At 58.5% G+C, this 26,065-nt stretch overlaps 1 protein-coding gene across 2 annotated transcripts in view; it reads right to left on the minus strand.

Moving 5' to 3' along the window:
• Window positions 1-26,065, minus strand: part of sxph (saxiphilin) — a 180,856-nt gene that overhangs the window by 140,218 nt on the left and 14,573 nt on the right. For both annotated transcript variants that reach the window (XM_088618662.1, XM_088618663.1), the window contains exons 7-10: window positions 23,977-24,041; window positions 23,735-23,892; window positions 20,843-21,029; window positions 19,342-19,490 (exon numbers count right to left, since the gene is read on the minus strand). In XM_088618662.1, coding sequence (XP_088474788.1) covers window positions 19,342-19,490; window positions 20,843-21,029; window positions 23,735-23,892; window positions 23,977-24,041 — 559 coding nt within the window. The remainder of the gene's footprint in view (window positions 1-19,341; window positions 19,491-20,842; window positions 21,030-23,734; window positions 23,893-23,976; window positions 24,042-26,065) is intronic.

Genomic DNA, 26,065 nt, shown 5'->3' on the forward strand with positions numbered 1-26,065 from the left:
GTGTGTGTGGGGGGGTACTGTGTGTAGAGGTACAGGGTGGGTATAGTGTGTGGGGGGGGTACTGTGTGTAGAGGTACAGGGTGGGTATAGTGTGTGGGGGGGGGTACTGTGTGTAGAGGTACAGGGTGGGTATAGTGTGTGGGGGGGGTACTGTGTGTGGAGGTACAGGGTGGGTATAGTGTGTGTGGGGGGGTACTGTGTGTGGAGGTACAGGGTGGGTATAGTGTGTGTGGGGGGGTACTGTGTGTAGAGGTACAGGGTGGGTACAGTGTGTGGGGGTACTGTGTGTAGAGGTACAGGGTGGGTACAGTGTGTGGGGGGGGGGTACTGTGTGTAGAGGTACAGAGTGGGTATAGTGTGTGGGGGGGGTACTGTGTGTAGAGGTACAGAGTGGGTATAGTGTGTGGGGGGGGTACTGTGTGTAGAGGTACAGGGTGGGTATAGTGTGTGGGGGTACTGTGTGTAGAGGTACAGGGTGGGTATAGTGTGTGGGGGGGTACTGTGTGTAGAGGTACAGGGTGGGTATAGTGTGTGGGGGGGGGTACTGTGTGTAGAGGTACAGGGTGGGTATAGTGTGTGGGGGGGGTACTGTGTGTAGAGGTACAGGGTGGGTATAGTGTGTGTGGGGGGGGTACTGTGTGTAGAGGTACAGGGTGGGTATAGTGTGTGGGGGGGGGGTACAGTGTGTGGGGGGGGTACTGTGTGTAGAGGTACAGGGTGGGTATAGTGTGTGGGGGGGGTACTGTGTGTAGAGGTACAGGGTGGGTATAGTGTGTGGGGGTACTGTGTGTAGAGGTACAGGGTGGGTATAGTGTGTGGGGGTACTGTGTGTAGAGGTACAGGGTGGGTACAGTGTGTGGGGGGGGTACTGTGTGTAGAGGTACAGGGTGGGTATAGTGTGTGGGGGGGGTACTGTGTGTGGAGGTACAGGGTGGGTATAGTGTGTGGGGGGGGGTACTGTGTGTAGAGGTACAGGGTGGGTACAGTGTGTGGGGGGGGGTACTGTGTGTAGAGGTACAGGGTGGGTACAGTGTGTGGGGGGGGGGTACTGTGTGTAGAGGTACAGGGTGGGTATAGTGTGTGGGGGGGGTACTGTGTGTGGAGGTACAGGGTGGGTATAGTGTGTGGGGGGGGGGGTACTGTGTGTGGAGGTACAGGGTGGGTATAGTGTGTGGGGGGGGTACTGTGTGTAGAGGTACAGGGTGGGTACAGTGTGTGGGGGTACAGTGTGTGGAGGTACAGAGTGGGTATAGTGTGTGGGGGGGGTACTGTGTGTAGAGGTACAGGGTGGGTACAGTGTGTGGGGGGGGGTACTGTGTGTGGAGGTACAGGGTGGGTACAGTGTGTGGGGGGGGGTACTGTGTGTGGAGGTACAGGGTGGGTATAGTGTGTGGGGGGGGTACTGTGTGTAGAGGTACAGGGTTGGTATAGTGTGTGGGGGGGGTACTGTGTGTAGAGGTACAGGGTGGGTATAGTGTGTGGGGGGGGTACTGTGTGTAGAGGTACAGGGTGGGTATAGTGTGTGGGGGGGGTACTGTGTGTAGAGGTACAGGGTGGGTACAGTGTGTGGGGGGGGGTACTGTGTGTAGAGGTACAGGGTGGGTACAGTGTGTGGGGGTACAGTGTGTGGAGGTACAGAGTGGGTATAGTGTGTGGGGGGGGTACTGTGTGTAGAGGTACAGGGTGGGTATAGTGTGTGGGGGGGGTACTGTGTGTAGAGGTACAGGGTGGGTATAGTGTGTGGGGGGGTACTGTGTGTAGAGGTACAGGGTGGGTATAGTGTGTGGGGGGGGTACTGTGTGTAGAGGTACAGGGTGGGTATAGTGTGTGGGGGGGGTACTGTGTGTAGAGGTACAGGGTGGGTACAGTGTGTGGGGTGGGGGTACTGTGTGTGGAGGTACAGGGTGGGTATCGTGTGTGGGGGGGGTACTGTGTGTGGAGGTACAGGGTGGGTATAGTGTGGGGGGGGGTACTGTGTGTAGAGGTACAGGGTGGGTATAGTGTGTGGGGGGGGTACTGTGTGTAGAGGTACAGGGTGGGTATAGTGTGTGGGGGGGGTACTGTGTGTAGAGGTACAGGGTGGGTATAGTGTGTGGGGGGGGGTACTGTGTGTAGAGGTACAGGGTGGGTATAGTGTGTGGGGGGGGGTACTGTGTGTAGAGGTACAGGGTGGGTATAGTGTGTGGGGGGGGGGTACTGTGTGTGGAGGTACAGGGTGGGTACAGTGTGTGGGGGGGGGGTACTGTGTGTGGAGGTACAGGGTGGGTATCGTGTGTGGGGGGGGTACTGTGTGTGGAGGTACAGGGTGGGTATAGTGTGTGGGGGGGGGTACTGTGTGTAGAGGTACAGGGTGGGTATAGTGTGTGGGGGGGGTACTGTGTGTAGAGGTACAGGGTGGGTATAGTGTGTGGGGGGGGGGTACTGTGTGTAGAGGTACAGGGTGGGTATAGTGTGTGGGGGGGGTACTGTGTGTAGAGGTACAGGGTGGGTATAGTGTGTGGGGGGGGTACTGTGTGTAGAGGTACAGGGTGGGTATAGTGTGTGGGGGGGGTACTGTGTGTAGAGGTACAGGGTGGGTATAGTGTGTGGGGGGGGTACTGTGTGTAGAGGTACAGGGTGGGTACAGTGTGTGGGGGGGGTACTGTGTGTAGAGGTACAGGGTGGGTATAGTGTGTGGGGGGGGTACTGTGTGTAGAGGTACAGGGTGGGTATAGTGTGTGGGGGGGGGTACTGTGTGTAGAGGTACAGGGTGGGTATAGTGTGTGGGGGTACTGTGTGTGGAGGTACAGGGTGGGTATAGTGTGTGGGGGGGGGTACTGTGTGTGGAGGTACAGGGTGGGTATAGTGTGTGGGGGGGGGTACTGTGTGTGGAGGTACAGGGTGGGTATAGTGTGTGTGTGGGGGTACTGTGTGTAGAGGTCCAGGGTGGGTATAGTGTGTGGGGGTACTGTGTGTAGAGGTACAGAGTGGGTATAGTGTGTGGGGGGGGTACTGTGTGTAGAGGTACAGGGTGGGTATAGTGTGTGGGGGGGTACTGTGTGTAGAGGTACAGGGTGGGTACAGTGTGTGGGGGGGGGTACTGTGTGTAGAGGTACAGGGTGGGTACAGTGTGTGGGGGGGGGTACTGTGTGTAGAGGTACAGGGTGGGTACAGTGTGTGGGGGGGGGTACTGTGTGTAGAGGTACAGGGTGGGTACAGTGTGTGGGGGGGGGTATTGTGTGTAGAGGTACAGGGTGGGTATAGTGTGTGGGGGGGGTACAGTGTGTAGAGGTACAGGGTGGGTACAGTGTGTGGGGGTACAGTGTGTGGAGGTACAGGGTGGGTACAGTGTGTGGGGGGGGGTACTGTGTGTAGAGGTACAGGGTGGGTATAGTGTGTGGGGGGGGTACTGTGTGTAGAGGTACAGGGTGGGTATAGTGTGTGGGGGGGGGTACTGTGTGTAGAGGTACAGGGTGGGTATAGTGTGTGTGGGGGTACTGTGTGTAGAGGTACAGGGTGGGTACAGTGTGTGGGGGGGGTACTGTGTGTAGAGGTACAGGGTGGGTACAGTGTGTGGGGGTACAGTGTGTGGAGGTACAGGGTGGGTACAGTGTGTGGGGGGGGGTACTGTGTGTAGAGGTACAGGGTGGGTATAGTGTGTGGGGGGGGTACTGTGTGTAGAGGTACAGGGTGGGTATAGTGTGTGGGGGGGGGTACTGTGTGTAGAGGTACAGGGTGGGTATAGTGTGTGGGGGGGGGTACTGTGTGTGGAGGTACAGAGTGGGTACAGTGTGTGGGGGGGGTACTGTGTGTAGAGGTACAGGGTGGGTACAGTGTGTGGGGGGGGTACTGTGTGTAGAGGTACAGGGTGGGTATAGTGTGTGGGGGGGGTACTGTGTGTAGAGGTACAGGGTGGGTACAGTGTGTGGGGGGGGTACTGTGTGTAGAGGTACAGGGTGGGTATAGTGTGTGGGGGGGGTACTGTGTGTAGAGGTACAGGGTGGGTACAGTGTGTGGGGGGGGTACAGTGTGTAGAGGTACAGGGTGGGTATAGTGTGTGTGGGGGGGTACTGTGTGTAGAGGTACAGGGTGGGTATAGTGTGTGTGGGGGGGTACTGTGTGTAGAGGTACAGGGTGGGTACAGTGTGTGGGGGGGGTACTGTGTGTAGAGGTACAGGGTGGGTATAGTGTGTGGGGGGGTACTGTGTGTAGAGGTACAGGGTGGGTATAGTGTGTGGGGGGGGTACTGTGTGTAGAGGTACAGGGTGGGTACAGTGTGTGGGGGGGGTACTGTGTGTAGAGGTACAGGGTGGGTATAGTGTGTGGGGGGGGGTACTGTGTGTAGAGGTACAGGGTGGGTATAGTGTGTGGGGGGGGGTACAGTGTGTAGAGGTACAGGGTGGGTACAGTGTGTGGGGGGGGGTACTGTGTGTAGAGGTACAGAGTGGGTACAGTGTGTGGGGGGGTGGTACTGTGTGTAGAGGTACAGGGTGGGTATAGTGTGGGGGGGGCTACTGTGTGTAGAGGTACAGGGTGGGTATAGTGTGTGGGGGTACTGTGTGTGGAGGTACAGGGTGGGTATAGTGTGTGGGGGGGTACTGTGTGTAGAGGTACAGGGTGGGTATAGTGTGTGGGGGGGGGTACTGTGTGTAGAGGTACAGGGTGGGTACAGTGTGTGGGGGGGGTACTGTGTGTAGAGGTACAGGGTGGGTATAGTGTGTGGGGGGGGTACTGTGTGTAGAGGTACAGGGTGGGTACAGTGTGTGGGGGGGGTACTGTGTGTAGAGGTACAGGGTGGGTATAGTGTGTGGGGGGGGTACTGTGTGTAGAGGTACAGGGTGGGTACAGTGTGTGGGGGGGGGTACTGTGTGTAGAGGTACAGGGTGGGTATAGTGTGTGGGGGGGGTACTGTGTGTAGAGGTACAGGGTGGGTATAGTGTGTGGGGGTACTGTGTGTAGAGGTACAGGGTGGGTATAGTGTGTGGGGGGGGTACTGTGTGTAGAGGTACAGGGTGGGTATAGTGTGTGGGGGGGGGGTACTGTGTGTAGAGGTACAGGGTGGGTATAGTGTGTGGGGGGGGGTACTGTGTGTAGAGGTACAGGGTGGGTATAGTGTGTGGGGGGGTACAGTGTGTAGAGGTACAGGGTGGGTATAGTGTGTGGGGGGGGTACTGTGTGTGGAGGTACAGGGTGGGTATAGTGTGTGGGGGGGGGTACTGTGTGTAGAGGTACAGGGTGGGTATAGTGTGTGGGGGGGGGGTACTGTGTGTAGAGGTACAGGGTGGGTATAGTGTGTGGGGGGGGGTACTGTGTGTAGAGGTACAGGGTGGGTATAGTGTGTGGGGGGGTACAGTGTGTAGAGGTACAGGGTGGGTATAGTGTGTGGGGGGGGTACTGTGTGTGGAGGTACAGGGTGGGTATAGTGTGTGGGGGGGGGTACTGTGTGTGGAGGTACAGGGTGGGTATAGTGTGTGGGGGGGGTACTGTGTGTGGAGGTACAGGGTGGGTATAGTGTGTGGGGGGGGGTACTGTGTGTGGAGGTACAGGGTGGGTATAGTGTGTGGGGGGGGTACTGTGTGTGGAGGTACAGGGTGGGTATAGTGTGTGGGGGGGGGTACTGTGTGTGGAGGTACAGGGTGGGTATAGTGTGTGGGGGGGTACAGTGTGTAGAGGTACAGGGTGGGTATAGTGTGTGGGGGGGGTACTGTGTGTGGAGGTACAGGGTGGGTATAGTGTGTGGGGGGGGTATTGTGTGTAGAGGTACAGGGTGGGTATAGTGTGTGGGGGGGGGGTACTGTGTGTAGAGGTACAGGGTGGGTATAGTGTGTGGGGGGGGGTACTGTGTGTAGAGGTACAGGGTGGGTACAGTGTGTGGGGGGGTACTGTGTGTAGAGGTACAGGGTGGGTATAGTGTGTGGGGGGGGGTACTGTGTGTAGAGGTACAGGGTGGGTATAGTGTGTGGGGGGGGGTACTGTGTGTAGAGGTACAAGGTGGGTATAGTGTGTGGGGGGGTACTGTGTGTAGAGGTACAGGGTGGGTATAGTGTGTGGGGGGGGTACTGTGTGTGGAGGTACAGGGTGGGTATAGTGTGTGGGGGGGGGTACTGTGTGTAGAGGTACAGGGTGGGTACAGTGTGTGGGGGGGGTACTGTGTGTAGAGGTACAGGGTGGGTACAGTGTGTGGGGGGGGTACTGTGTGTAGAGGTACAGGGTGGGTACAGTGTGTGGGGGGGGGTACTGTGTGTAGAGGTACAGGGTGGGTATAGTGTGTGGGGGGGGGTACTGTGTGTAGAGGTACAGGGTGGGTATAGTGTGTGGGGGGGGTACTGTGTGTAGAGGTACAGGGTGGGTACAGTGTGTGTGGGGGGGTACTGTGTGTGGAGGTACAGGGTGGGTATAGTGTGTGGGGGGGGTACTGTGTGTAGAGGTACAGGGTGGGTATAGTGTGTGGGGGGGGTACTGTGTGTAGAGGTACAGGGTGGGTATAGTGTGTGGGGGGGGGTACTGTGTGTAGAGGTACAGGGTGGGTATAGTGTGTGGGGGGGGTACTGTGTGTAGAGGTACAGGGTGGGTATAGTGTGTGTGGGGGGGTACTGTGTGTAGAGGTACAGGGTGGGTACAGTGTGTGGGGGGGGTACTGTGTGTAGAGGTACAGGGTGGGTATAGTGTGTGGGGGTACTGTGTGTAGAGGTACAGGGTGGGTATAGTGTGTGGGGGGGGGTACTGTGTGTAGAGGTACAGGGTGGGTATAGTGTGTGGGGGGGGGTACTGTGTGTAGAGGTACAGGGTGGGTATAGTGTGTGGGGGGGGGTACTGTGTGTGGAGGTACAGGGTGGGTATAGTGTGTGGGGGTACAGTGTGTGGAGGTACAGAGTGGGTATAGTGTGTGGGGGGGGGTACTGTGTGTGGAGGTACAGGGTGGGTATAGTGTGTGGGGGGGTACAGTGTGTGGAGGTACAGGGTGGGTACAGTGTGTGGGGGGGGGGTACTGTGTGTAGAGGTACAGGGTGGGTATAGTGTGTGGGGGTACAGTGTGTGGAGGTACAGAGTGGGTATAGTGTGTGGGGGGGGGTACTGTGTGTGGAGGTACAGGGTGGGTATAGTGTGTGGGGGGGGTACTGTGTGTAGAGGTACAGGGTGGGTATAGTGTGTGGGGGGGGTACTGTGTGTGGAGGTACAGGGTGGGTATAGTGTGTGGGGGGGGGGTACTGTGTGTAGAGGTACAGGGTGGGTACAGTGTGTGGGGGGGGTACTGTGTGTAGAGGTACAGGGTGGGTATAGTGTGTGGGGGGGGTACTGTGTGTAGAGGTACAGGGTGGGTATAGTGTGTGGGGGTACAGTGTGTGGAGGTACAGGGTGGGTATAGTGTGTGGGGGGGGGTACTGTGTGTAGAGGTACAGGGTGGGTACAGTGTGTGGGGGGGGTACTGTGTGTAGAGGTACAGGGTGGGTATAGTGTGTGGGGGGGGTACTGTGTGTAGAGGTACAGGGTGGGTATAGTGTGTGTGGGGGGGTACTGTGTGTAGAGGTACAGGGTGGGTATAGTGTGTGGGGGGGGGGTACTGTGTGTAGAGGTACAGGGTGGGTACAGTGTGTGGGGGGGGGTACTGTGTGTAGAGGTACAGGGTGGGTATAGTGTGTGGGGGGGGTACTGTGTGTAGAGGTACAGGGTGGGTATAGTGTGTGGGGGGGGGTACTGTGTGTAGAGGTACAGGGTGGGTATAGTGTGTGGGGGGGGTACTGTGTGTAGAGGTACAGGGTGGGTATAGTGTGTGGGGGGGGGTACTGTGTGTAGAGGTACAGGGTGGGTATAGTGTGTGGGGGGGGTACTGTGTGTAGAGGTACAGGGTGGGTATAGTGTGTGGGGGGGGGTACTGTGTGTAGAGGTACAGGGTGGGTATAGTGTGTGGGGGGGGTACTGTGTGTAGAGGTACAGGGTGGGTATAGTGTGTGGGGGGGGTACTGTGTGTAGAGGTACAGGGTGGGTATAGTGTGTGGGGGGGGGGTACTGTGTGTGGAGGTACAGGGTGGGTATAGTGTGTGGGGGGGGGTACTGTGTGTAGAGGTACAGGGTGGGTATAGTGTGTGGGGGTACTGTGTGTAGAGGTACAGGGTGGGTATAGTGTGTGGGGGGGGTACTGTGTGTGGAGGTACAGGGTGGGTATAGTGTGTGGGGGGGGTACTGTGTGTGGAGGTACAGGGTGGGTACAGTGTGTGGGGGGGGTTCTGTGTGTAGAGGTACAGGGTGGGTATAGTGTGTGGGGGGGGTACTGTGTGTAGAGGTACAGGGTGGGTACAGTGTGTGGGGGGGGTACTGTGTGTAGAGGTACAGGGTGGGTACAGTGTGTGGGGGGGGGTACTGTGTGTGGAGGTACAGGGTGGGTATAGTGTGTGTGGGGGGGGGTACTGTGTGTAGAGGTACAGGGTGGGTATAGTGTGTGGGGGGGGGGTACTGTGTGTGGAGGTACAGGGTGGGTACAGTGTGTGGGGGGGGTACTGTGTGTGGAGGTACAGGGTGGGTATAGTGTGTGGGGGGGGTACTGTGTGTAGAGGTACAGGGTGGGTACAGTGTGTGGGGGGGGGTACTGTGTGTGGAGGTACAGGGTGGGTATAGTGTGTGGGGGGGGTACTGTGTGTGGAGGTACAGGGTGGGTACAGTGTGTGGGGGGGGTACTGTGTGTAGAGGTACAGGGTGGGTATAGTGTGTGGGGGGGGTACTGTGTGTGGAGGTACAGGGTGGGTATAGTGTGTGGGGGGGGTACTGTGTGTAGAGGTACAGGGTGGGTATAGTGTGTGGGGGGGGGTACTGTGTGTGGAGGTACAGAGTGGGTATAGTGTGTGGGGGGGGGTACTGTGTGTAGAGGTACAGGGTGGGTATAGTGTGGGGGGGGGTACTGTGTGTAGAGGTACAGGGTGGGTATAGTGTGGGGGGGGGTACTGTGTGTAGAGGTACAGGGTGGGTACAGTGTGTGTGGGGGGGGTACTGTGTGTAGAGGTACAGGGTGGGTACAGTGCGTGGGGGGGGGTACTGTGTGTAGAGGTACAGGGTGGGTACAGTGTGTGGGGGGGGGTACTGTGTGTAGAGGTACAGGGTGGGTATAGTGTGTGGGGGGGGTACTGTGTGTAGAGGTACAGGGTGGGTATAGTGTGTGGGGGGGGTACTGTGTGTAGAGGTACAGGGTGGGTATAGTGTGTGTGGGGGGGGGTACTGTGTGTGGAGGTACAGGGTGGGTACAGTGTGTGGGGGGGGGTACTGTGTGTGGAGGTACAGGGTGGGTATAGTGTGTGGGGGGGGTACTGTGTGTAGAGGTACAGGGTGGGTATAGTGTGTGGGGGGGGGGTACTGTGTGTAGAGGTACAGGGTGGGTATAGTGTGTGGGGGGGGTACTGTGTGTAGAGGTACAGGGTGGGTATAGTGTGTGGGGGGGTACTGTGTGTAGAGGTACAGGGTGGGTATAGTGTGTGGGGGGGGTACTGTGTGTAGAGGTACAGGGTGGGTATAGTGTGTGGGGGGGGGTACTGTGTGTGGAGGTACAGAGTGGGTATAGTGTGTGGGGGGGTACTGTGTGTAGAGGTACAGGGTGGGTATAGTGTGTGGGGGGGGGTACTGTGTGTGGAGGTACAGGGTGGGTATAGTGTGTGGGGGGGGTACTGTGTGTAGAGATACAGGGTGGGTATAGTGTGTGGGGGGGGTACTGTGTGTAGAGGTACAGGGTGGGTATAGTGTGGGGGGGGGTACTGTGTGTAGAGGTACAGGGTGAGTATAGTGTGGGGGGGGGTACTGTGTGTAGAGGTACAGGGTGGGTATAGTGTGTGGGGGGGGTACTGTGTGTAGAGGTACAGGGTGGGTACAGTGTGTGGGGGGGGTACTGTGTGTAGAGGTACAGGGTGGGTATAGTGTGTGGGGGGGGTACTGTGTGTAGAGGTACAGGGTGGGTATAGTGTGTGGGGGGGGTACTGTGTGTAGAGGTACAGGGTGGGTATAGTGTGTGGGGGGGGGGTACTGTGTGTAGAGGTACAGGGTGGGTATAGTGTGTGGGGGGGGGGTACTGTGTGTAGAGGTACAGGGTGGGTACAGTGTGTGGGGGGGGGTACTGTGTGTGGAGGTACAGGGTGGGTATAGTGTGTGGGGGGGGTACTGTGTGTAGAGGTACAGGGTGGGTACAGTGTGTGGGGGGGGTACTGTGTGTAGAGGTACAGGGTGGGTATAGTGTGTGGGGGGGGGGTACTGTGTGTAGAGGTACAGGGTGGGTATAGTGTGTGTGGGGGGTACTGTGTGTAGAGGTACAGGGTGGGTATAGTGTGTGGGGGGGGGTACTGTGTGTAGAGATACAGGTTGGGTATAGTGTGTGGGGGGGGGTACTGTGTGTAGAGGTACAGGGTGGGTACAGTGTGTGGGGGGGGGTACTGTGTGTAGAGGTACAGGGTGGGTATAGTGTGTGTGGGGGGGTACTGTGTGTAGAGGTACAGGGTGGGTATAGTGTGTGGGGGGGGTACTGTGTGTAGAGGTACAGGGTGGGTACAGTGTGTGGGGGGGGTACTGTGTGTAGAGGTACAGGGTGGGTATAGTGTGTGGGGGGGGTACTGTGTGTAGAGGTACAGGGTGGGTATAGTGTGTGGGGGGGGGTACTGTGTGTAGAGGTACAGGGTGGGTACAGTGTGTGGGGGGGGTACTGTGTGTAGAGGTACAGGGTGGGTATAGTGTGTGGGGGGGGTACTGTGTGTGGAGGTACAGGGTGGGTATAGTGTGTGGGGGGGGTACTGTGTGTAGAGGTACAGGGTGGGTATAGTGTGTGGGGGGGGGTACTGTGTGTAGAGGTACAGGGTGGGTACAATGTGTGGGGGGGGTACTGTGTGTAGAGGTACAGGGTGGGTATAGTGTGTGGGGGGGGTACTGTGTGTAGAGGTACAGGGTGGGTACAGTGTGTGGGGGGGGGTACTGTGTGTGGAGGTACAGGGTGGGTATAGTGTGTGGGGGGGGTACTGTGTGTAGAGGTACAGGGTGGGTACAGTGTGTGGGGGGGGTACTGTGTGTAGAGGTACAGGGTGGGTATAGTGTGTGGGGGGGGTACTGTGTGTAGAGGTACAGGGTGGGTACAGTGTGTGGGGGGGGTACTGTGTGTAGAGGTACAGGGTGGGTATAGTGTGTGGGGGGGGGTACTGTGTGTGGAGGTACAGGGTGGGTATAGTGTGTGGGGGGGGTACTGTGTGTAGAGGTACAGGGTGGGTATAGTGTGTGGGGGTACTGTGTGTAGAGGTACAGGGTGGGTACAGTTTGTGGGGGGGGTACTGTGTGTAGAGGTACAGGGTGGGTACAGTGTGTGGGGGGGGTACTGTGTGTGGAGGTACAGGGTGGGTACAGTGTGTGGGGGTACTGTGTGTAGAGGTACAGGGTGGGTACAGTGTGTGGGGGGGGGGTACTGTGTGTAGAGGTACAGGGTGGGTATAGTGTGTGGGGGGGGTACTGTGTGTAGAGGTACAGGGTGGGTATAGTGTGTGGGGGTACTGTGTGTAGAGGTACAGGGTGGGTATAGTGTGTGGGGGGGGTACTGTGTGTAGAGGTACAGGGTGGGTATAGTGTGTGGGGGGGGTACTGTGTGTAGAGGTACAGGGTGGGTATAGTGTGTGGGGGGGGGGTACTGTGTGTGGAGGTACAGGGTGGGTATAGTGTGTGGGGGGGGGGTACTGTGTGTAGAGGTACAGGGTGGGTACAGTGTGTGGGGGGGGTACTGTGTGTAGAGGTACAGGGTGGGTATAGTGTGTGGGGGGGGGGGTACTGTGTGTGGAGGTACAGGGTGGGTATAGTGTGTGGGGGGGGTACTGTGTGTAGAGGTACAGGGTGGGTATAGTGTGTGGGGGGGGGGTACTGTGTGTAGAGGTACAGGGTGGGTATAGTGTGTGGGGGGGGTACTGTGTGTAGAGGTACAGGGTGAGTATAGTGTGTGGGGGGGGTACTGTGTGTAGAGGTACAGGGTGGGTATAGTGTGTGGGGGGGGTACTGTGTGTAGAGGTACAGGGTGGGTATAGTGTGTGGGGGGGGTACTGTGTGTAGAGGTACAGGGTGAGTATAGTGTGTGGGGGGGGTACTGTGTGTAGAGGTACAGGGTGGGTATAGTGTGTGGGGGGGTACTGTGTGTAGAGGTACAGGGTGGGTACAGTGTGTGGGGGGGTACTGTGTGTGGAGGTACAGGGTGGGTATAGTGTGTGGGGGGGGTACTGTGTGTAGAGGTACAGGGTGGGTATAGTGTGTGGGGGGGGGGTACTGTGTGTGGAGGTACAGGGTGGGTATAGTGTGTGGGGGGGGTACTGTGTGTAGAGGTACAGGGTGGGTATAGTGTGTGGGGGGGGGTACTGTGTGTAGAGGTACAGGGTGGGTATAGTGTGTGGGGGGGGTACTGTGTGTAGAGGTACAGGGTGGGTATAGTGTGTGGGGGGGGGGTACTGTGTGTGGAGGTACAGGGTGGGTATAGTGTGTGGGGGGGGTACTGTGTGTAGAGGTACAGGGTGGGTATAGTGTGTGGGGGGGTACTGTGTGTAGAGGTACAGGGTGGGTATAGTGTGTGTGGGGGGGTACTGTGTGTGGAGGTACAGGGTGGGTATAGTGTGTGGGGGGGGTACTGTGTGTAGAGGTACAGGGTGGGTACAGTGTGTGGGGGGGGTACTGTGTGTAGAGGTACAGGGTGGGTATAGTGTGTGGGGGGGGTACTGTGTGTAGAGGTACAGGGTGGGTATAGTGTGTGTGGGGGTACTGTGTGTAGAGGTACAGGGTGGGTATAGTGTGTGGGGGGGGGGTACTGTGTGTGGAGGTACAGGGTGGGTATAGTGTGTGGGGGTACTGTGTGTAGAGGTACAGGGTGGGTATAGTGTGTGGGGGGGGTACTGTGTGTAGAGGTACAGGGTGGGTATAGTGTGTGGGGGGGGTACTGTGTGTGGAGGTACAGGGTGGGTATAGTGTGTGGGGGGGGGTACTGTGTGTAGAGGTACAGGGTGGGTATAGTGTGTGGGGGGGGGTACTGTGTGTGGAGGTACAGGGTGGGTACAGTGTGTGGGGGGGGGTACTGTGTGTAGAGGTACAGGGTGGGTATAGTGTGTGGGGGGGGTACTGTGTGTGGAGGTACAGGGTGGGTATAGTGTGTGGGGGGGGTACTGTGTGTAGAGGTACAGGGTGGGTATAGTGTGTGGGGGTACTGTGTGTAGAGGTACAGGGTGGGTATAGTGTGTGGGGGGGGGTACTGTGTGTAGAGGTACAGGGTGGGTACAGTGTGTGGGGGTACTGTGTGTAGAGGTACAGGGTGGGTATAGTGTGTGGGGGGGGGTACTGTGTGTAGAGGTACAGGGTGGGTATAGTGTGTGGGGGGGGGTACTGTGTGTAGAGGTACAGGGTGGGTATAGTGTGTGGGGGGGGGTACTGTGTGTGGAGGTACAGGGTGGGTATAGTGTGTGGGGGGGTACTGTGTGTAGAGGTACAGGGTGGGTATAGTGTGTGTGGGGGGGTACTGTGTGTAGAGGTACAGGGTGGGTACAGTGTGTGGGGGGGGTACTGTGTGTAGAGGTACAGGGTGGGTATAGTGTGTGGGGGGGGTACTGTGTGTAGAGGTACAGGGTGGGTATAGTGTGTGTGGGGGTACTGTGTGTAGAGGTACAGGGTGGGTATAGTGTGTGGGGGGGGGGTACTGTGTGTGGAGGTACAGGGTGGGTATAGTGTGTGGGGGTACTGTGTGTAGAGGTACAGGGTGGGTATAGTGTGTGGGGGGGGGTACTGTGTGTAGAGGTACAGGGTGGGTATAGTGTGTGGGGGGGGTACTGTGTGTGGAGGTACAGGGTGGGTATAGTGTGTGGGGGTACTGTGTGTAGAGGTACAGGGTGGGTATAGTGTGTGGGGGGGGGTACTGTGTGTAGAGGTACAGGGTGGGTATAGTGTGTGGGGGGGGTACTGTGTGTAGAGGTACAGGGTGGGTATAGTGTGTGGGGGGGGTACTGTGTGTGGAGGTACAGGGTGGGTATAGTGTGTGGGGGGGGGTACTGTGTGTAGAGGTACAGGGTGGGTATAGTGTGTGGGGGGGGGTACTGTGTGTGGAGGTACAGGGTGGGTACAGTGTGTGGGGGGGGGTACTGTGTGTAGAGGTACAGGGTGGGTATAGTGTGTGGGGGGGGTACTGTGTGTGGAGGTACAGGGTGGGTATAGTGTGTGGGGGGGGTACTGTGTGTAGAGGTACAGGGTGGGTATAGTGTGTGGGGGTACTGTGTGTAGAGGTACAGGGTGGGTATAGTGTGTGGGGGGGGGTACTGTGTGTAGAGGTACAGGGTGGGTACAGTGTGTGGGGGTACTGTGTGTAGAGGTACAGGGTGGGTATAGTGTGTGGGGGGGGGTACTGTGTGTAGAGGTACAGGGTGGGTATAGTGTGTGGGGGGGGTACTGTGTGTAGAGGTACAGGGTGGGTATAGTGTGTGGGGGTACTGTGTGTAGAGGTACAGGGTGGGTATAGTGTGTGGGGGGGGTACTGTGTGTGGAGGTACAGGGTGGGTATAGTGTGTGGGGGGGGGTACTGTGTGTGGAGGTACAGGGTGGGTATAGTGTGTGGGGGGGGGTACTGTGTGTGGAGGTACAGGGTGGGTATAGTGTGTGGGGGGGGTACTGTGTGTAGAGGTACAGGGTGGGTACAGTGTGTGGGGGGGGTACTGTGTGTAGAGGTACAGGGTGGGTACAGTGTGTGGGGGGGGTACTGTGTGTAGAGGTACAGGGTGGGTATAGTGTGTGGGGGGGGGTACTGTGTGTGGAGGTACAGGGTGGGTATAGTGTGTGGGGGGGGTACTGTGTGTAGAGGTACAGGGTGGGTACAGTGTGTGGGGGGGGTACTGTGTGTAGAGGTACAGGGTGGGTACAGTGTGTGGGGGGGGTACTGTGTGTAGAGGTACAGGGTGGGTATAGTGTGTGGGGGGGGGGGTACTGTGTGTAGAGGTACAGGGTGGGTATAGTGTGTGGGGGGGGTACTGTGTGTGGAGGTACAGGGTGGGTATAGTGTGTGGGGGGGGGTACAGTGTGTAGAGGTACAGGGTGGGTATAGTGTGTGGGGGGGGAGGTACTGTGTGTGGAGGTACAGGGTGGGTATAGTGTGTGGGGGGGGTACTGTGTGTAGAGGTACAGGGTGGGTATAGTGTGTGGGGGGGGGTACTGTGTGTAGAGGTACAGGGTGGGTATAGTGTGTGGGGGGGGTACAGTGTGTAGAGGTACAGGGTGGGTATAGTGTGTGGGGGGGGTACTGTGTGTAGAGGTACAGGGTGGGTATAGTGTGTGGGGGGGGAGGTACTGTGTGTGGAGGTACAGGGTGGGTATAGTGTGGGGGGGGGTACTGTGTGTGGAGGTACAGGGTGGGTATAGTGTGTGGGGGTACTGTGTGTAGAGGTACAGGGTGGGTATAGTGTGTGGGGGGGGTACTGTGTGTAGAGGTACAGGGTGGGTATAGTGTGTGGGGGGGGTACTGTGTGTAGAGGTACAGGGTGGGTACAGTGTGTGGGGGGGGTACTGTGTGTGGAGGTACAGGGTGGGTATAGTGTGTGGGGGTACTGTGTGTAGAGGTACAGGGTGGGTATAGTGTGTGGGGGGGGTACTGTGTGTAGAGGTACAGGGTGGGTATAGTGTGTGGGGGGGGGTACTGTGTGTAGAGGTACAGGGTGGGTACAGTGTGTGGGGGTACTGTGTGTAGAGGTACAGGGTGGGTATAGTGTGTGGGGGGGGTACTGTGTGTAGAGGTACAGGGTGGGTATAGTGTGTGTGGGGGGGTACTGTGTGTAGAGGTACAGGGTGGGTATAGTGTGGGGGGGGGTACTGTGTGTAGAGGTACAGGGTGGGTACAGTGTGTGGGGGGGGTACTGTGTGTAGAGGTACAGGGTGGGTATAGTGTGTGGGGGGGGTACTGTGTGTAGAGGTACAGGGTGGGTATAGTGTGTGGGGGGGGGTACTGTGTGTAGAGGTACAGGGTGGGTATAGTGTGTGGGGGGGGGTACTGTGTGTAGAGGTACAGGGTGGGTATAGTGTGTGGGGGGGGTACTGTGTGTAGAGGTACAGGGTGGGTATAGTGTGTGGGGGGGGTACTGTGTGTAGAGGTACAGGGTGGGTATAGTGTGTGTGGGGGGGTACTGTGTGTAGAGGTACAGGGTGGGTACAGTGTGTGGGGGGGGTACTGTGTGTAGAGGTACAGGGTGGGTACAGTGTGTGGGGGGGGTACTGTGTGTAGAGGTACAGGGTGGGTATAGTGTGTGGGGGGGGTACTGTGTGTAGAGGTACAGGGTGGGTATAGTGTGTGGGGGGGGTACTGTGTGTAGACGTACAGGGTGGGTATAGTGTGTGGGGGGGGTACTGTGTGTAGAGGTACAGGGTGGGTATAGTGTGTGGGGGGGTACTGTGTGTAGAGGTACAGGGTGGGTATAGTGTGTGGGGGGGGTACTGTGTGTGGAGGTACAGGGTGGGTATAGTGTGTGGGGGGGGTACTGTGTGTAGAGGTACAGGGTGGGTATAGTGTGTGGGGGGGGTACTGTGTGTAGAGGTACAGGGTGGGTATAGTGTGTGGGGGGGGTACTGTGTGTAGAGGTACAGGGTGGGTATAGTGTGTGGGGGGGGGTACTGTGTGTAGAGGTACAGGGTGGGTATAGTGTGTGGGGGGGGGTACTGTGTGTGGAGGTACAGGGTGGGTATAGTGTGTGGGGGGGGGTACTGTGTGTAGAGGTACAGGGTGGGTATAGTGTGTGGGGGGGGGTACTGTGTGTAGAGGTACAGGGTGGGTATAGTGTGTGGGGGGGGGTACTGTGTGTGGAGGTACAGGGTGGGTATAGTGTGTGGGGGGGGTACTGTGTGTGGAGGTACAGGGTGGGTATAGTGTGTGGGGGTACTGTGTGTGGAGGTACAGGGTGGGTATAGTGTGTGGGGGGGGTACTGTGTGTAGAGGTACAGGGTGGGTATAGTGTGTGGGGGGGGTACTGTGTGTAGAGGTACAGGGTGGGTATAGTGTGTGGGGGGGGTACTGTGTGTAGAGGTACAGGGTGGGTACAGTGTGTGGGGGGGGTACTGTGTGTGGAGGTACAGGGTGGGTTATAGTGTGTGGGGGTACTGTGTGTAGAGGTACAGGGTGGGTATAGTGTGTGGGGGGGGTACTGTGTGTAGAGGTACAGGGTGGGTATAGTGTGTGGGGGGGGGGTACTGTGTGTGGAGGTACAGGGTGGGTATAGTGTGTGGGGGGGGTACTGTGTGTGGAGGTACAGGGTGGGTATAGTGTGTGGGGGGGGTACTGTGTGTGGAGGTACAGGGTGGGTACAGTGTGTGGGGGGGGTACTGTGTGTGGAGGTACAGGGTGGGTATAGTGTGTGGGGGTACTGTGTGTAGAGGTACAGGGTGGGTATAGTTTGTGGGGGGGGTACTGTGTGTAGAGGTACAGGGTGGGTATAGTGTGTGGGGGGGGGGTACTGTGTGTAGAGGTACAGGGTGGGTATAGTGTGTGGGGGTACTGTGTGTAGAGGTACAGGGTGGGTATAGTGTGTGGGGGGGGTACTGTGTGTAGAGGTACAGGGTGGGTACAGTGTGTGGGGGGGGGGTACTGTGTGTAGAGGTACAGGGTGGGTATAGTGTGTGGGGGGGGTACTGTGTGTAGAGGTACAGGGTGGGTATAGTGTGTGGGGGGGTACTGTGTGTGGAGGTACAGGGTGGGTATAGTGTGTGGGGGGCGGTACTGTGTGTAGAGGTACAGGGTGGGTATAGTGTGTGGGGGGGGGGTACTGTGTGTGGAGGTACAGGGTGGGTATAGTGTGTGGGGGTACTGTGTGTAGAGGTACAGGGTGGGTATAGTGTGTGGGGGGGGTACTGTGTGTAGAGGTACAGGGTGGGTATAGTGTGTGGGGGGGGGTACTGTGTGTAGAGGTACAGGGTGGGTATAGTGTGTGGGGGGGTACTGTGTGTAGAGGTACAGGGTGGGTATAGTGTGTGGGGGGGGGTACTGTGTGTAGAGGTACAGGGTGGGTACAGTGTGTGGGGGGGGGTACTGTGTGTAGAGGTACAGGGTGGGTATAGTGTGTGGGGGGGTACTGTGTGTAGAGGTACAGGGTGGGTACAGTGTGTGGGGGGGTACTGTGTGTAGAGGTACAGGGTGGGTATAGTGTGTGGGGGGGGTACTGTGTGTAGAGGTACAGGGTGGGTATAGTGTGTGGGGGGGGGGTACTGTGTGTAGAGGTACAGGGTGGGTATAGTGTGTGGGGGGGGGTACTGTGTGTAGAGGTACAGGGTGGGTACAGTGTGTGGGGGGGGGTACTGTGTGTGGAGGTACAGGGTGGGTACAGTGTGTGGGGGGGGTACTGTGTGTAGAGGTACAGGGTGGGTATAGTGTGTGGGGGGGGTACTGTGTGTAGAGGTACAGGGTGGGTATAGTGTGTGGGGGGGGGTACTGTGTGTAGAGGTACAGGGTGGGTATAGTGTGTGGGGGGGGGTACTGTGTGTAGAGGTACAGGGTGGGTATAGTGTGTGGGGGGGGTACTGTGTGTAGAGGTACAGGGTGGGTATAGTGTGTGGGGGGGGTACTGTGTGTAGAGGTACAGGGTGGGTACAGTGTGTGTGGGGGGGGTACTGTGTGTAGAGGTACAGGGTGGGTATAGTGTGTGGGGGGGGTACTGTGTGTAGAGGTACAGGGTGGGTACAGTGTGTGTGGGGGGGGTACTGTGTGTGGAGGTACAGGGTGGGTATAGTGTGTGGGGGGGGTACTGTGTGTGGAGGTACAGGGTGGGTATAGTGTGTGGGGGGGGGTACTGTGTGTAGAGGTACAGGGTGGGTATAGTGTGTGGGGGGGGTACTGTGTGTAGAGGTACAGGGTGGGTATAGTGTGTGGGGGGGGGTACTGTGTGTAGAGGTACAGGGTGGGTATAGTGTGTGGGGGGGGTACTGTGTGTGGAGGTACAGTGTGTGGGGGTACAGTGCGTGAAGGTACAGAGTTGGGGTACAGTGCGTGGGGGTACAGAGTTGGTACAGTGTGGGTACAGAGTTTATGGGTACTGTGTGTGGGGGTACAGTGTGGAGTATAGAGTGTGGGGGTACAGAGTGGTACAGTGTGTGTGGGTACAGAGTGTGTGGGTATAGTGTGGGGGTACAGTGGGGGGCCAAGAGTGGGCACAGTGTGTGGGTACAGAGTGGGGATACAGTGGGGGTACAGTGGGGTTAAAGAGTGGTAAAGAGTGTAGGGATAAAGAATCGGGGTACAGAATGTGGGTACAGTGGGGGTACAGTGGGATTACAGAGTGGTACAGAGTGTGGGAGTAAAGAGTGTAGGGATAAAGAATCGGGGTACAGAATGGGGGTACAGTGGGGGTACCGAGTGTGCGCCCTTGCCTTGATCTTCTCCACGCACTGTCTCATGGAGGCGACACGCACGCACACCAGCGGGTCAGACCTGATGCTCAGAGCCCACTGCTCGCACTTCTGCTGCTCCGCGGCGCTGATGCAGCACCAGCGCACCACGCTGTCCTCCAGGGAGCTGCCTGCGCAGAGACACCGGCTCAGGGCTGCTGAACACTGCTGTGTGACATCATTTCTTACAAGTGTTCTGGTATTTTGCAACAGGCTGTGGGTCTCTGCTCTCGGCCACTGGCCAGGGTGCCAACCTGTAAACGCAGCGCCTGTGTAAAGACCTTTCAGCAGCAGCGGGAGCAGTACGACCTCTACCTTGTCATGATCGGAGAACCAGACCAGCAGAACAGAGGCTCCTCCTGCCTTCACCTCTTCGGACACAAACACATAATCTAGATGCTTTGCAGCACCTTGGCACCTCAGCACCGAGCTTCTCACCCATGGCTCTAAAAAGCACAGTCGACTAAAAAACTGCCACAAAAAATGCTAAATTGCCTTGTTCCTGCATCATCCTTGTCACTCAAATCTACATGAAGGGTGGGGTACAGGGCACACTGGGGTATAGAACACGCAAGTATAGAGCACACCGGGGTACAGGGCACGCAAGTATAGGGCACACTGGGGTACAGAGCATGCTAGTATAGAACACTCTGGGGTACAGGACAAACTAGTATATAACACTCTGGGGTACAGGACACACTAGTATAGAGCAGTCTGGGGTACAGGGCACGCTAGTATAGAGCACTCTGGGGTACAGGGCACGCTGGGGTACAGGGCACACTAGTATAGAGCATGCTGGGGTACAGGGCACACTAGTATAGAGTAGTCTGGGGAACAGGGCACGCTGGGGTACAGGGCACACTAGTATAGAGTAGTCTGGGGTACAGGGCACGCTGGGGTACAGGGCACACTAGTTTAGAGCACGCTGGGGTACAGGGCACACTAGTATAGAGTAGTCTGGGGTACAGGGCACACTGGGGTACAGGGCATACTAGTATAGAGCACGCTGGGGTACAGGGCACACTAGTATAGAGCAGTCTGGGGTACAGGGCACACTAGTATAGAGGAGTCTGGGGTACAGGGCACGCTGGGGTACAGGGCACACTAGTATAGAGTAGTCTGGGGTACAGGGCACGCTGGGGTACAGGGCACACTAGTTTAGAGCATGCTGGGGTACAGGGCACACTAGTATAGAGCAGTCTGGGGTACAGGGCACGCTGGGGTACAGGGCACACTAGTATAGAGCACGCTGGGGTACAGGGCACACTAGTATAGAGCAGTCTGGGGTACAGGGCACACTGGGGTACAGGGCTCACTGGGGTACAGGGCATGCCTGGGTCCGTTCGGCTCAGATGCTCAGATCCTGAAAGCCTGCGCTGTGGAAGTCCAGGTTGTAGGGTGTCCGTGAGGCCCAGGTGATGACCACAGCGGTCCAGACGGCCCCCGGGGCCCGGCGGGGACCCCGAGCTGCGTGCTGTCCTACCTTCGTGTCCCAGCCCCTTCAGCAGAGCCATGTAGTCCAGGCCCAGCACCCGGCTGACCTCCGTGTTCTCCGGCAGCACCTGCAGCCTCTCCGTGGCGTCGTGGAAGAGCAGGTCCGCGGCGCCGTACGCGCGCGACTCGAACAGCTGGAACCGCCTCCTCTCCCGGCCCCTGTGGCCGAACAGCACCTGCCGGGCAGAACGGCTCGCCCTTGATGACCCATCCTCGCACCTGGGGGGCCCTGGGCTCAGTCTGGCCCTGCGCTGCTGTCTGTGTGGAGTTCGCACGCATTCCTCCAGCTCGACAGCTGTGTCCCCCTTCTATCTGTCAGCGCTGAACTAGTCTTTGTGTGTGCCTTTGGGAAGCTGGACCTGACATCGCATCCCACCACAGACAGGGGGCGCTGGTGCAGTGAGCTGGAGACCCATCCTCCTAGCCCAAGCAGACTGCAGAACACATGTCCACAATCCTCAATGCAAACCAGGTTTTCTATGTCTCTGTAAATCATCATCAGCTGAAGATCATAGGAGAGTGTTTGACCTCTGGTTTGGGGTGGAGTGGTGGCTCTGTGGCTCAGGATCTGGGCCTGTGGCCGGGAGGTTGCCGGTTTGTATCCCGCGGCCAGCAGAGGAATCCTACTCTGTTGGGCCCCTGAGCAAGGGCCTTAACCCCAACTGCTCCAGGGGCACCGTATAAATGGCTGATCCTGCACTCTGACCCCCAGCTTCTCTCCCTGTCTGTGTGTCTCATGGAGAGGAAGCTGGGGTCTGTGAAAAGACAAATTCCTAATACAAGAAATTGTATAGGGCCAATAAAGTGATCTGATCTCTCTTAAACAGCCGCAGTAATGAAGATGATCAGCTCAATGAGGTCACTAAGAGGTGAGCTGGAATGAAAACCCGGAGACACAGCGGCCCTGCAGGACTGGAGTTGTGCTCCATAGACTCAGAACATCACGTGTCCCAAGGGGAGCTGAACTCCGGTCCTGGAGGGCCAGAGTGTCTGCAGGTTTTCATTCTAACGTGACTCTTAGCAAGCTAAACCAGCTGCTCACTGTCTGAATTTAAACCAGCTTCTAGTCTTTAAAGCTGTGCTGAGATCATCCTGAGCTCATCCCTGTATTGCTGGGTTCAGTATTTACAACACTTGTCAGGTTGTCGGGCATGCTAGTATAGAATACTCTGGGGTACAGGGCACACTGGGGTACAGGGCATGCTAGTATAGAGCACTCTGGGGTACAGGGCACACTGGGGTACAGGGCATGCTAGTATAGAGCACTCTGGGGTACAGGGCACACTGGGGTACAGGGCACACTGGGGTACAGGACACACTGGTATAGAGCCCTCTGGGGTACAGGGCACGCTGGGGTACAGGGCACACTAGTATAGAGCACACTGGGGTACAGGGCACACTGGGGTACAGGGCACACTGGGGTACAGGACACACTAATATAGAGCACTCTGGGGTACAGGGCACACTAGTATAGAGCACTCTGGGGTACAGGGCACACTGGGGTACAGGGCACGCTGGGGTACAGGGCACACTAGTATAGAGCACACTGGGGTACAGGGCACACTGGGGTACAGGGCACACTGGGGTACAGGACACACTAATATAGAGCACTCTGGGGTACAGGGCACACTAGTATAGAGCACACTGGGGTACAGGGCACACTGGGGTACAGGGCACACTGGGGTACAGGACACACTAGTATAGAGCACTCTGGGGTACAGAGCACACTGGGGTACAGGACACACTAGTATAGAGCACACTGGGGTACAGGGCACACTGGGGTACAGGGCACACTAGTATAGAGCACTCTGGGGTACAGGGCACGCTGGGGTACAGGGCACACTAGTATAGAGCACTCTGGGGTACAGGGCACACTAATATAGAGCACACTGGGGTACAGGACACACTAGTATAGAGCACACTGGGGTACAGGGCACACTGGGGTACAGGGCACGCTGGGGTACAGGGCACACTAGTATAGAGCACTCTGGGGTACAGGGCACACTAGTATAGAGCACTCTGGGGTACAGGGCACACTGGGGTACAGGACACACTAATATAGAGCACTCTGGGGTACAGGGCACACTGGGGTACAGGGCACTCTGGGGTACAGGGCACACTAGTATAGAGCACTCTGGGGTACAGGGCACACTAGTATAGAGCACTCTGGGGTACAGGACACACTAGTATAGAGCACTCTGGGGTACAGGGCACTCTGGGGTACAGGGCACACTAGTATAGAGCACTCTGGGGTACAGGACACACTAGTATAGAGCACTCTGGGGTACAGGGCACGCTGGGGTACAGGGCACACTAGTATAGAGCACTCTGGGGTACAGGGCACACTAGTATAGAGCACTCTGGGGTACAGGGCACACTGGGGTACAGGGCACACTGGTATAGAGCACACTGGGGTACAGGACACACTAGTATAGAGCACTCTGGGGTACAGGACACACTAGTATAGAGCACTCTGGGGTACAGGGCACACTAGTATAGAGCACTCTGGGGTACAGGACACACTAGTATAGAGCACACTGGGGTACAGGACACACTAGTATAGAGCACTCTGGGGTACAGGACACACTAGTATAGAGCACACTGGGGTACAGGACACACTAGTATAGAGCACTCTGGGGTACAGGACACACTAGTACTAGTACACATTTGTCAGGCTGTCAGGTCTCAGTGGAATACAATTGGCTGAACAACGTGTCCAGGGTGCTGGTCACACTGCCCATCGATGTCTGAATTGAACAGACAAGAGGCTCAGAGTGGGCCTGGCCTAGCTGGCAGAGTGCTGGTCCACCTTACCGCTCTCCCGACCCGTCAGCCACCCGAGCTGCAGGCCCCCCGGCGGCCCCGTCGCGGCTCAGCGTACCTGCGCGGCCGTGAGGAACTTGCGCGCCACCCGGCGGTAGTTGGTCCGCGTCACCACGGCGCTCCCCGGCCCGCGGCCCAGACTGCAGCGCCGGACCTCGCCGAGCGGCGCCACGGACCCGTCTGTGCACAGCAGCCGGTACGCCCCGCGCTCCGACTCTGGGACGGGGAGGGAGCGTCAGGCGGGGCTCGGGCCGAGCGCGCGGGCGAGCCGCGGTCAAGCCACGGCCGGAGACCCCTCACCGTCTATGTAGGAGATGGCCATGTGGTCCAGGAACGCCACATCCCCCGTCCCACTTCTCAGACACCTGGGAAGACGACGCGGCGGTCAGCGAGAGAGCCCACCCCCTGTCCTGCGAGATCCGCATGCTGCTCGGCCTGGGCTGGTCTGGCGTCCTGCTGCAGCACGACACCCATCCTTCAGCCCTGCAGCCTGAGAGCCTGAAGCCTCCTGCAGCCACTGGGCTCTGCTGACCCAGCAGACTGACCCCACAGCCCCCTGACCCACCAGACTGACCCCACAGCCCCCTGACCCAGCTGACTGACCCCACAGCCCCCCGACCCAACAGGACTGACCCCACAGCCCCCCGACCCAGCTGACTGACCCCACAGCCCCCTGACCCAGCAGACTGACCCCACAGCCCCCTGATCCAACAGGACTGACCCCACAGCCCCCTGACCCAGCAGACTGACCCCACAGCCCCCTGACCCAGCAGACTGACCCCACAGCTCCCTGACTCAGCTGACTGACCCCACAGCTCCCCGACCCAGCAGACTGACCCCACAGCCCCCTGACCCAGCTGACTGACCCCACAGCCCCCCGACCCAACAGGACTGACCCCACAGCCCCCTGATCCAACAGGACTGACCCCACAGCCCCCCGACCCAGCAGGACTGACCCCACAGCCCCCCGACCCAGCAGACTGACCCAACAGCCCCCTGACCCAGCTGACTGACCCCACAGCCCCCCGACCCAGCAGACTGACCCCACAGCCCCCTGACCCAGCTGACTGACCTGAGTGCCCCCTGACCCAGCAGACTGACCTGAGCGCCCCCTGACCCAGCAGACTGACCCCACAGCTCCCTGACCCACCAGACTGACCCCACAGCCCCCCGACCCACCAGACTGACCCCACAGCCCCCCGACCCACCAGACTGACCCCACAGCCCCCTGATCCAACAGGACTGACCCCACAGCCCCCTGACCCAGCAGACTGACCCCACAGCTCCCTGACTCAGCTGACTGACCCCACAGCCCCCCGACCCACCAGACTGACCCCACAGCCCCCCGACCCACCAGACTGACCCCACAGCCCCCTGACCCAGCAGACTGACCCCACAGCCCCCTGACCCAGCAGACTGACCCCACAGCCCCCTGACCCAGCTGACTGACCCCACAGCTCCCTGACTCAGCTGACTGACCCCACAGCCCCCCGACCCACCAGACTGACCCCACAGCCCCCTGACCCAGCAGACTGACCCCACAGCCCCCTGACCCACCAGACTGACCCCACAGCCCCCTGACCCAGCAGACTGACCCCACAGCCCCCTGACCCACCAGACTGACCCCACAGCCCCCTGACCCAGCAGACTGACCCCACAGCCCCCCGACTCAGCTGACTGACCCCACAGCCCCCCGACCCACCAGACTGACCCCACAGCCCCCCGACCCACCAGACTGACCCCACAGCCCCCTGACCCAGCAGACTGACCCCACAGCTCCCCGACCCAGCAGACTGACCCCACAGCCCCCTGACCCAGCTGACTGACCCCACAGCCCCCTGACCCAGCTGACTGACCCCACAGCCCCCCGACCCAACAGGACTGACCCCACAGCCCCCTGATCCAACAGGACTGACCCCACAGCCCCCCGACCCAGCAGGACTGACCCCACAGCCCCCCGACCCAGCAGACTGACCCCACAGCCCCCTGACCCAGCTGACTGACCCCACAGCCCCCCGACCCAGCAGACTGACCCCACAGCCCCCTGACCCAGCTGACTGACCTGAGTGCCCCCTGACCCAGCTGACTGACCTGAGTGCCCCCTGACCCAGCAGACTGACCTGAGCGCCCCCTGACCCAGCAGACTGACCCCACAGCTCCCTGACTCAGCTGACTGACCCCACAGCTCCCTGACCCACCAGACTGACCCCACAGCCCCCCGACCCACCAGACTGACCCCACAGCTCCCCGACCCAGCAGACTGACCCCACAGCCCCCTGATCCAACAGGACTGACCCCACAGCCCCCTGACCCAGCAGACTGACCCCACAGCTCCCTGACTCAGCTGACTGACCCCACAGCCCCCCGACCCACCAGACTGACCCCACAG

Source organism: Lepisosteus platostomus, chromosome 24 (assembly GCF_059453375.1).
Source record: "Lepisosteus platostomus isolate fLepPlt1 chromosome 24, fLepPlt1.hap1, whole genome shotgun sequence".
NCBI classification, from domain to species: Eukaryota; Metazoa; Chordata; class Actinopteri; order Semionotiformes; family Lepisosteidae; genus Lepisosteus; species Lepisosteus platostomus.